The 11,015-nt window shown below is 45.3% G+C and overlaps 2 protein-coding genes across 2 annotated transcripts in view; one reads left to right on the top strand and one right to left on the bottom strand.

The window, feature by feature from the left end:
- fanca (FA complementation group A) overlaps nucleotides 1-669 on the top strand; it is a 29,897-nt gene extending 29,228 nt beyond the window's left edge. Inside the window, exons 39-42 of the mRNA XM_083894340.1 lie at nucleotides 1-71; nucleotides 157-301; nucleotides 390-473; nucleotides 561-669. The exon at nucleotides 1-71 is cut by the window's left edge and continues 5 nt beyond it. Of these exons, the coding sequence (XP_083750466.1) occupies nucleotides 1-71; nucleotides 157-301; nucleotides 390-473; nucleotides 561-659 (399 nt within the window). The 3' untranslated portion in view covers nucleotides 660-669. The remainder of the gene's footprint in view (nucleotides 72-156; nucleotides 302-389; nucleotides 474-560) is intronic.
- A 426-nt stretch (nucleotides 670-1,095) lies between these two features.
- On the bottom strand, nucleotides 1,096-10,751 carry znf276 (zinc finger protein 276). Its single transcript, XM_083893400.1, has 12 exons — nucleotides 10,618-10,751; nucleotides 9,561-9,883; nucleotides 8,288-8,606; nucleotides 7,370-7,416; nucleotides 6,876-7,286; nucleotides 5,592-5,661; nucleotides 5,397-5,480; nucleotides 5,181-5,300; nucleotides 5,003-5,078; nucleotides 3,543-3,660; nucleotides 3,362-3,461; nucleotides 1,096-1,876 (listed from the first exon to the last, which is right to left on the bottom strand). Exons 2-12 carry the CDS (start codon nucleotides 9,766-9,768, stop codon nucleotides 1,558-1,560), a joined length of 1,872 nt encoding a protein of 623 aa, XP_083749526.1. The 5' UTR covers nucleotides 9,769-9,883; nucleotides 10,618-10,751; the 3' UTR covers nucleotides 1,096-1,557.
- Between the last annotated feature and the right edge of the window lie 264 nt (nucleotides 10,752-11,015).

Raw genomic sequence — 11,015 nt, forward strand, 5'->3', positions numbered from 1 at the left:
GGTGTTTATCAGTCGGTTACCATGGTGACGACCAATCAGTTCACTCGCCTGATGCCTTGGGCCTTTTACAGGTGACTCATACTTTTACTTACAACACTATGTATACATACATATATACGTATTTATATACACTATATATTCCCGTCCGTCTCTCAGTGTGTTGCAGCAGAGTTCAGATCTGCAGCTCCGAGCTGCCGTCAAATGTCCTGGTTTCCTTCAAACCTGCGTCCTCTGCTACGTCGCTCTGCTGCAGCTTTTTCTGGATGGACACGCGCCGACCGCTCCCTCCTGTGACCACCAGGTGACGCCACCCTCTCTGTCTCTGCGTGTGTGTGTGTGTGTGTGTGTGTGTGAAACTCGCCGCTCTGACTCTTTTCTTCCACTCGCAGATTCTGAGCGAAGCCAAGTCCTTCCTCCTGACCGTCATCTCACTGTCGCCCCCTGCTGCTCCGTCGTCAGGACAACTCAGACGTGTAAACGACGTATTTCTTGTGGCGTTAGGAACATCTAGGAAAGTCTCTTTTGTCTTTTTTTAAACACTTCCTGTGTCTCGTCTTCAGTTGGAGTCGCAGTGTTTAGACCTGGATCCAGAGGTGGCGGCGGCTCTGTCCGCGCACCTGAGCGTCCGTAGCCTCAGCCCGGAGATGGACTTCCTGTGAGGAGCGGCGCTTCCTGTGAGGAGCCGCACTTCCTGTGAGGATCGGCACCTCCTGTGAGGAGCGGCGCTTCCTGTGAGGAGCTGCACTTCCTGTGAGGAGCTGCACTTCCTGTGAGGAGCTGCACTTCCTGTGAGGATCGGCGCTTCCTGTGAGGAGCCGCGCTTCCTGTGAGGAGCCGCACTTCCTGTGACGATCAGGCAATAAAACACGCTCCAACGGAAACATTGTAAAACATTTATAAAAACAAAATCTACATTTTATTTACAATGTTCTTATTTTTACAAACACACACACACACACACACACACGTATGTAGAAAAGAGGAATTTTCTTCAGCCCTGAAATAAAATAAAACAATTCATGGTTTTCACGCCGTCAATTTGAATTCAGGAACGTCTCCACTAGGTGTCACTCACGTTCACGATTGGACTTCGTCGTCATCATTGAAACGTACATATATGAACAACAATAACCAAGAGTAACGCGACGCGACCTGTGACGATCGCACACGTGCTGCTTGTCGTTAATGAAATGTTTAAATCCTAATAACTAAATAAGGTCACAAACGCGTCTACAGCTCAAGTTATCGCTTTAGCGACAGAACAGTCTGTGCGCGCGTGTGTTAGCGGAGTTGTCGTCGCGGTTACGTCTCGTAGTTTCGCGTGGCAACGCAGAATATTTCAGAGAAGCGATGTGGTTCCTGTTAGTTGGCAGCAGGTTAGCGTGAGGAGCTAACGTGTTGTGTACGTGGCTAAATAGTAACACACCCCCCTAGATGTGAGCGTGAGTCAAATGGACGAGGAGGAGGATTATTGTTGTGACTTCAAGTCCCTTTTGGAGTTGTCCCCCTGCTGCGGATCCGGATCTGGATCTGGATCTGGATTTGGACTGTCTGTTGTCATCTGTCCTGCTCGTGTTGAACCACCTCCCCGGTCATTGTGATGGTCTGCAGCTCCGAGTACGGTGGTGGTGGTGGTGGTGGTGGCGGCAGTGACGGTTGTTGTTGTTGTTGTTGTTGTTGTCGCCCGCCGCCTCGCTGAGCCTCGGTCTGAATGACGGGGTGAACCATGGACATGTGGACGTTGAGGTTGTGCGCCTTCTCGAAGCGCTTGCCGCACAACAGGCAGGCGAACTCCAGGTCGGCCTCCGCCTTGTGCTTGGTCATGTGATACTTTAGCGACGCCCGCTGGCGACACTGGAAGCCGCACACCTCGCACCTGCAACGCAGAGCCAATCTGAGTCAAACTGTCTCAACAACAACAAACGATGCAAAGACGCCACATTCATTTGAAAGATTTGGGAGCTCCTAAAGTAGATCACAGTAGATGAGAGTAGGTCACAGTAGATCACAGTAGAGGAGAATAGATCAAAGATGAGTATAGATCACAATAGATGAGAGTAGATCACGGTAGATGACAGATGAGAGTAGATCACAGTAGATCAGAGTATATGAGAGAAGATCATAATAGATGACAGTAGATGAGAGTAGATCATGATAGATCACAGTAGATGAGAGTAGATCACAGTAGATGAGAGTAGATCATAATAGATGACAGTAGATGATAGTAGATCACGGTAGATGAGAGTAGATCACAGTAGATCAGAGTATATGAGAGTAGATCAGAGTATATGAGAGTAGATCATAATAGATGACAGTAGATGAGAGTAGATTATAATAGATGACAGTATATGAGAGTAGATCATAGTAGATGAGAGTAGATCATGATAGATCACAGTAGATGAGAGTAGATCACAGTAGATGAGAGTAGATCATAATAGATGACAGTAGATGATAGTAGATCATAATAGATCACGGTAGATGAGAGTAGATCACAGTAGATCAGAGTATATGAGAGTAGATCAGAGTATATGAGAGTAGATCATAATAGATGACAGTAGATGAGAGTAGATCATAATAGATCACGGTATATGAGAGTAGATCAGAGTATATGAGAGTAGATCATAATAGATGACAGTAGATGAGAGTAGATCATAATAGATCACGGTAGATGAGAGTAGATCAGAGTATATGAGAGTAGATCATAATAGATGACAGTAGATGAGAGTAGATCATGATAGATCACAGTAGATGAGAGTAGATCACAGTAGATGAGAGTAGATCATAATAGATCACGGTAGATGAGAGTAGATCACAGTAGATCAGAGTATATGAGAGTAGATCATAATAGATGACAGTAGATGAGAGTAGATCATAATAGATCACGGTAGATGAGAGTAGATCAGAGTATATGAGAGTAGATCATAATAGATGACAGTAGATCATAATAGATCACAGTAGATGAGAGTAGATCATAATAGATCACGGTAGATGAGAGTAGATCACAGTAGATCAGAGTATATGAGAGTAGATCATAATAGATGACAGTAGATGAGAGTAGATCATGATAGATCACAGTAGATGAGAGTAGATCATAATAGATCACGGTAGATGAGAGTAGATCACAGTAGATGAGAGTAGATCATAATAGATCACGGTAGATGAGAGTAGATCACAGTAGATCAGAGTATATGAGAGTAGATCATAATAGATGACAGTAGATCATAATAGATCACAGTAGATGAGAGTAGATCATAATAGATGACAGTAGATCATAATAGATCACAGTAGATGAGAGTAGATCATAATAGATGACATTAGATGAGAGTAGATCATAATAGATCACAGTAGATGTTGGACTCACTGCAGTGGTTTAACTCCTGAATGTCTCATCTGATGAACGGACAGATGTTTCCTCTGCTTGAAGGTTTGACCACACTGGTCACAGATGTAGTTCCTCTCCTCTGGAGAGAACACACACACACACACACCGTCACACAAACACACACACACACCTTCACACACACACACAGAGCTGCACTGACCTGTGTGGATGAGCTTGACGTGTCGCTGCAGGTAACGGTCGATCATGAAAACCTTGTTGCAGCCGGGATGAGGACACGCTCGCTCTCTCACGTCCTCGTGAAGTTCTTTGATGTGCTTCTGAAAGAACCAACGGACACAATCACGTTATTACTCCGCCAGGCAACACTATGACCTGACGGAGGGAGCGCTTGTGTGTATACAGTAGCAGAGCAGGGGCGGGCAAACTCGGACCGGCTGAATGTTGCCGTCCCTGATCTTAGCGAGTCCCCGATCTTACCGAGTCCTCAAATCTTAGCAAGTCCCTGATCTTACCGAGTCCCCAAATCTTACGGAGTCCCCGATATTAGCGAGTCCTCAAATCTTACCGAGTCCCCGGTCTTATCGAGTCCTCAAATCTTAGCGAGTCCCTGATCTTAGCGAGTCCCCGATCTTAGCGAGTCACCGATCTTACAGAGTCCTCAAATATTAGCAAGTCCCTGATCTTACCGAGCCCTCAAATTTTAGCAAGTCCCCGATCTTACCGAGTGCCCGATCTTACGAGTCCCCAAATCTTACCGAGTGCCCGATCTTACCGAGTCCTCAAATCTTAGCAAGTCCCCGGATCTTACGGAGTCCCAGATCTTAGCAAGTCCCCGATCTTACTGTGTCCCTGATCCTACAGAGTCCCTAAATCTTAGAGTCCCCGGTCTTACAGAGTCCCTAAATCTTAGAGAACCCAGATCTTACCGTGTCCCTAGATCTTACCGAGTTCCAGAATCTTACCGAGTCCCCGATCCTACAGAGTCCCTAAATCTTAGAGAACCCAGATCTTACCGTGTCCCCAAATCCTACCGAATCCCGATCTTACTGAGTCCCTAAATCTGACTGAGCTCCCGATCTTACGAGTCCCCAAATCTTACGGAGTCCCCGATATTAGCGAGTCCCCAGATCTAGCGAGTCCCCGATCTTACTGAGTCCCCAGATCTAGCGAGTCCCCAAATCTTACCGAGTGCCCGATCTTACAGAGTCCCCGATATTAGCTAGTCCCTGATATTGGCGAGTCCCTGATCTTACGGAGTCCTCAAATCTTAGCAAGTACTCAAATCTTAGCAAGTCCTTGGATCTTACGGAGTCACAGATCTTAGCAAGTCCCCGATCTTACCGTGTCCCTGATCCTACAGAGTCCCTAAATCTTAGAGTCCCCGGTCTTACAGAGTCCCTAAATCTTAGAGAACCCAGACCTTACCGTGTCCCCAAATCCCACCGAATCCCGATCTTACCGAGTCCCTAAATCTGACTGAGCTCCCAATTTTACCGAGTCCCTAAATCTTAGAGTCCCCAAGCCTACCGAGTCCCCGAGCTTACCGAGTCTAGCGGAGACTCTTCGGTGTGAAAAAGAAAATCAACACCTTGTTTCACTTTAATGTCGTCAGACACGTAAACGGCAGAACTCGGGAGTAAATCTTTTGCTAGCACTGACCTTCAGAGCGTCAGACGCTCTGTAAACTGCCGTGCAGCCCTGGTGCGGACACTTGTAGATGTTTGGCAGCTCCTCCCTTGAAAGCAAACACACAGATTTCCTGAGGATTTCACAGACGCTTGTGTCGAACACACTAAAACCCAGGAGCGGGAATTCTTTTACTGCTTTGATTTCTTACCCTTTAGGGTTGAACTGGTTCTTCCCGCCTGGTTTGGGTCCAGGTTTCTTCTTGATTTTCGGCTCCGCCGACGTCTTTGTGGGCCGTCGTCTCTTGTTGGGGACGTTGACTCTGCGACTTCTGAGAGGACGAGTGCACAAACGCGAGTTCAGGTCGATCTGGTTCAAGTCTTTTTTTTTTTTTAAGTCTTGTCTTATTTATTTAATCGTCTCTCACCTCTTGTCCACGCGCGGCTCGAACAACTCGTCGTCCGACAAACCTCCTCTTCCGTTGTCCTCGAACTCGTCCACGGAGACGACTCTGCACACAGACACAATCGCGTCCTCCGATAAAACATACGTTATCGCGCACGTTTGTGTGCGTATTCGCGAACAGATACGACATCGACAGGAAGTGCAGAGCGTGTCTCACCTGACGGACAGGTGGCTGTCGGCCGTCCTGTCCTCAGGACGAGTCTCAGCCGGAGACGTGTCCTCGAGACCTGTGAGAGGAAACCCACAACAGCCACGTGAGTCGGCGGCTCACTCTCCCTGCACCAAAACTCCATCGAGGAAAACCAGTGATTCTGCTGCCTCGTGTGGTCACTTTGTGTCACTGAGTTAAGTCTAAATGAAACATTTTCAAATGCAGAATTCAGAAAATAAGACATTTGGACTTAGTCATGGAGGCAGAGCTTTTAAACTATGATGCCGTTAGTAAAATGCACTTTAAGAAAGATTTGGGTTTAGCTGGTCTACTGCTGCCTCGTGTGGTGACTTTGTGTCACTGAGTTAAGTCTAAATTAAATATTTCAAAAGCTGAATTCACTAAAATCAGACATTGTAAGAAAGTGATGGAGGCAGCAGTGGATCAACAACTCCTGTGAACTCCTGTGTTGCTGTGATGTAAAAAATCACTGGTTTTCTCTATGGGCTTTGGTGTGGGAGAGTGAGTGGTTTACAAACTTCAGTTTACACAAGGAAAAGTCTATTAAACGGTGAGATAAAGACGTGCACACAGGTTCACGATATAGTAGACTTGTTTTAATGTCGATTTTAGTAAGTATACTAAAATCGGACTACTGCTAATGCTAAATTTTAGTCGGGCTAATGCTAGATTTTAGTCGGACTAATGCTAATGCTAGATTTTAGTCAAGCTAATGCTAGATTTTAGTCGGACTAATGCTAATGCTGGATTTTAGTCGGGCTAATGCTAAAGTAAAGCATTAGTCCGAAAGTAAAGTCTTTCTAACAGTGAAATAAAGATGTGAACGTGTTCTTAAGACGTCGTAGACTTGTATTAATGTTGATTTTATTAAGTATAAAAGGCTCAGGTAAAAAGAAACTGAAATTTGTAAACCACTCACTCTCCCACACCAAAGTCCATAGAGAAAACCAGTGATTTTAACATCACAGCAACACAGGAGTTCACAGGAGTTGTTGATCCACTGCTGCCTCCATCACTAACTTACTATGACTGATTTTGTAAAATTCGGCTTTTAAAATCCTTTGTTCAGATTGACCTCAGTGACACAAAGTGACCACACGAGGCAGCAGAGGACCAGCAGCTCCTGTGTCCCCGTGAGCTAAAATCACTGGTTTTCTCTATGGGCTTTGGTGTGGGAGAGTGAGTGGTTTACAGACTTCCTGTACACAAAAGTGAAACCACAGACGGGACCTCCTCGAGTCACATGACCTGGCGTCTAAGCGCTCTCACCCGCCGTGTTACTGGTCCACTCGTCCACTGTTGACCTCCGAGTCTGACCTGTGACCGAGTTTGAACTTCCTGTCAGGCCGCAGTGCACTTCCTCTTCATTATCATCCTCCTCTTCTTGCCGCTGTTGCTCCACTTCCTCCACATCTGACATCACGCCATCGCCGCCCACCGAGGCTCCGCCTCTAAGGTTCGTGGTTGTCCGCGGAGGAGCAGCGGTGGCGGCGGTGCACTGCGTGTCCATGATGTATCTGTGACCGTCGACACAGGCCCACACGGCCTTGACGGTGCCCCAGCACTGGCCCTCCAGCACCTCCCGCAGGCCGGGGCAGGAGCCGCAGGCTTCTGCGTGGCGGTGAGCCCACGACACCAGACTGTGGAGGCATTCGGAGTCCGAGGTGAAGGCCGGCGACGCTGCGAGGAACCCACCAGGTGACAGAGTTAACATTTATGTCATTTGTCAGAACAAGAGCTGATGTTAGGATGTTTGGATTTACTTATTGATCCGTGATTCACTGACGACTCTGGCGTCTTTGTGTTCTTCCTGAAGAAGAAGAAGAGGGGGGACAAAGCATCATTTTATGTTACTAAAATGCACTTCAAGAAAGATTCTGGTTTCGCTGATCTACTGCTGCCTCGTGTGGTCAATTTGTGTCGCTGACGTAAATTGAAATAAAGAATTTTGAAAGCCGAATTTGACAAAATCAGAAATTGTAAGTTAGTGATGGAGGCAGCAGTGGATCAACAACTCCTGTGAACACTCCTGTGTCCCTGTGATGTTAAAATAACTGATTTTCTCTATGGGCTTTGGTGCAGGGAGAGTGAGTGACTTTGGTGTGTCATAAATGTATGTAAATGAAGTCAAGGAAAAACAGATTTTAGTCCTTAATACGAAACGAAATCTACGTCAGTTTAAGTCTACGACGTTTTAAGAACGCGTTCACGTCTTTATCTTCACTGTGAGACAGACTTTAACAACAGGGAACTGGAGTCTGTAAACCACTCACTCTCCCACACCAAAGTCCATAGAGAAAACCAGTGATTTTAACATCACAGCGACACAGGAGTTCACAGGAGTTGTTGATCCACTGCTGCCTCCATCACTGAGTTAACATGACTGATTTTGTAAAATTCTGCATTTTAAAACCCTCATTCAGAGTAAATTCAGTGACACAAAGTGACCACACGAGGCAGCAGTAGACCAGCAGCTCCTGTGTCCCTGTGAGCTAAAATCACTAGTTTTCTCTGTGGGCTTTGGTGTGGGAGAGTGAGTGGTTTACAGACTTCATGTTGAGCATCGTAATCAAAGTCAAAGTAAAGAAAAATCTACTTCTGTCAGTGTCGATAACAGAACTGTCCCTCTAACATTGAACTTTAAAGTCACACTAAGTCGGACTTTTTTCGCCGGCACTCACCGGCTTTTGCCGTTTTCCTTGGCGGCTGCTGGGAGGTTGACTCTCTGCAGGAAGCGGATCAGGATGTTCTGGCACTTGTAGAACTTGGCGTGACATTTCTTGCAGATGAACTCCGATAAACGCGGGTCGCGGTTCAGCTCGACTCCCACCAGACGCTGGAAGTCCGTGTGGAATAAAAGAGGCGAGGGCGCGGCGGCGGCGTCGCGCTCCTCGTCGATGCGGTCGACGGAGTCACGCGAGCGCCGGTCGAAGGCGTGACGCAGGCTGCGGGGAGAGAACTTTCCGTGGCAGAGGCGACAGACGGCAGTGGACAGTCTGCCTGTCACACACACACACACACACACACACTCATTAACACAAACTGAGAAACCACATTTGCGTCTGAAGATATTTCTTCACGTCTTTGAAACGCTTCGTGTGGTACAATAACAATATGTTATCATTTAAATCACACGTTTATATGAGACTGACTTTTTTTAACAACAGGAAACTGAAGTTTACAAACCACTCACTCTCCCACACCAAAGCCCATAGAGAAAACCAGTGATTTTAGCTCACAGGGACACGGGAGCTGCTGGTCATCTGCTGCCTCGTGTGGTCACTTTGTGTCACTGCGGTCAATCTGAACAGATTATTTTAAAAGCGGAATTCAGTAAAATCAGTCATTGTAAGTTAGTGATGGAGGCAGCAGTGGATCAACAACTCCTGTGAACTCCTGTGTCTCTGTGATGTTAAAATCACTGTTTTACTCTATGGGCTTTGGTGTGGGAGAGTGAGTGACTTTGGTGTGGGAGAGTGAGTGGTTTACAAACTTCACTTTCCTGTTGTTAAAGTCTGTCTCACAGTGAAGATAAAGACGTGAACGTGTGTTTAAGACATCGTAGACTTGTTTTAATGTTGATTTTATTAAGTATAAACATATGAATTATAAAGAAACTGAAGTTTGTAAACCACTCACTCTCCCACACCAAAGTCCATAGAGTAAACCAGTGATTTTAACATCACAGCAACACAGGAGTTCACAGGAGTTGTTGAACTTACAATGACTGATTCTTTGAATTCGGCTTTTGAAATATTTCATTTAGACTTAACTCAGTGACACAACGTGACCACACGAGGCAGCAGAGGACCAGCAGCTCCTGTGTCCCTGTGAGCTAAAATCACTGGTTTTCTCGATGGACTTTGGTGTGTGAGAGTGAGCGGACTATGTCTTCAAACTGTTATTGTATTATAATAAACAGTTGAGTTTCTCTCTCTCTGTGTCAGCACTCACCTGGACTCTTGGTCTGTGGGAGTTTGTCGTTCTCGTCCGTTGCGCCGTTGTCGCGGTGAAAGGCGTCGCTGGCGTCGGGGACGACGGCCTTTCGAGGTCGTCCTCGGTTTCCTGGCGTCTTCTTCTCCTCGCTGACGCTCGCCGTCGCCGCCGCAGACTGCCGCTGTGACGTCTCAGATGACCTCTGGTGTCTGGTTTTCGTCTTCATGGTCCTCTGTGTGTGTGTGTGTGTGTGTGTGTGTGTGTGTGTGGACGGTCAGCAGCTGATCCTGGTCCTGATGGAGGCCTCGGCGCCTCTGAAGACTCACGGTCTACAGTTAGTCCTGATGATGGCAAGAAACACCAGAGTATGTACTTTAGTTTGGAAATTAACGATCTCACAACAGAAGGATTTTGACTGGAGCACAAAAAAACAACAACAACTATATAAATATTAGAGGGAAATAAGGGTAGAATAAAAAATATACATTATATGCAACAGACACAACATAAATATATATATATATAACTATTTTCAGCTCCTCTAATGTTGATATTGACTAATTTTGAAAAGAAATAATTGAAATTTTACAACCCAAACAACTAATCAGTTATTTAATTTTTTTTAATCATTATTTGAAACCAGTTTCTGTCATTTTTCAGCTTCTTAAACGTGAATATTTTCGTGTTTCTTTGCTCCACAAAAAACAAAGAAATCATTCAAACTGGATCATTTTTGGTTCGTGGACAAAAACAAGGAAATAATCCAGAAAATGTTGAAAAATGTCGATCAGTGTTCGTTAAAACCTGGAAATGATGACGTCCTCGAGTGGCTTTATGTTTCCAAATAGTGATTAAACTTCGTATTTTACCACTTTATCAGTGACAGTCATTTTAATGTCATCCAAACGACGGTAAAGGAGTGAGTCTGTCTTAAATAATTTAATTAAATCCACCAAAAAAACCGCTTTATATAGACTTATTTAGCTCATCCCCTCCACTTAGCTTAGCCTCGTTAGCCGGAGTCACACAAAAACACCGTTTCCGCTCATGATTGACGACTCGTGACGCGTCTTACCGTGGTCGTGTTTCTGTCCTAAATCCCGCACAACATGGCGTTTTTACGCGAAACGTGTTTTTCTTTATTTAAATATATGTAGAGTGTGAAATTATTCCCACAAATAGCTCTGATGTTTGAAGCTAAAGACACTGCCTGATGTAAACATTAGCACCCGGAAGTACAACCGGCAGAGGCGGAAATTAAATCAACAACAAAAAAACTACAGGAGCTGACATTCACTGCCACCTGCTGGCCAAAGTAACACACTGCAACCACATTCACAAAAATTGTCTTAATAAATAAAGTTTTGAAGGTTCATTCCACCTAAATATTACTGGGTCCAACTAAATAAATCAATAAAGTTTAAAAGGTTCATTCAACCTAAATATTACTGTGTTTAACTAAATAAATCAATA

Source organism: Microchirus variegatus, assembly GCF_963457635.1.
Source record: "Microchirus variegatus genome assembly, chromosome: 8".
NCBI classification, from domain to species: domain Eukaryota; kingdom Metazoa; phylum Chordata; class Actinopteri; order Pleuronectiformes; family Soleidae; genus Microchirus; species Microchirus variegatus.

What these genes read in the sequence shown, in the direction of transcription:
- znf276 (XM_083893400.1), bottom strand. Translation starts at nt 9,768, where the DNA reads ATGAAGACGAAAACCAGACACCAGAGGTCATCTGAGACGTCACAGCGG. An exon ending in AAGGAAAACGGCAAAAGCCG is followed by an intron (nt 7,417 to 8,287) that starts GTGAGTGCCGGC and finishes CTTCTTCTTCAG; the next exon opens with GAAGAACACAAAGACGCCAG. An exon ending in CGTCAAGCTCATCCACACAG is followed by an intron (nt 3,462 to 3,542) that starts GTCAGTGCAGCT and finishes TGTTCTCTCCAG; the next exon opens with AGGAGAGGAACTACATCTGT.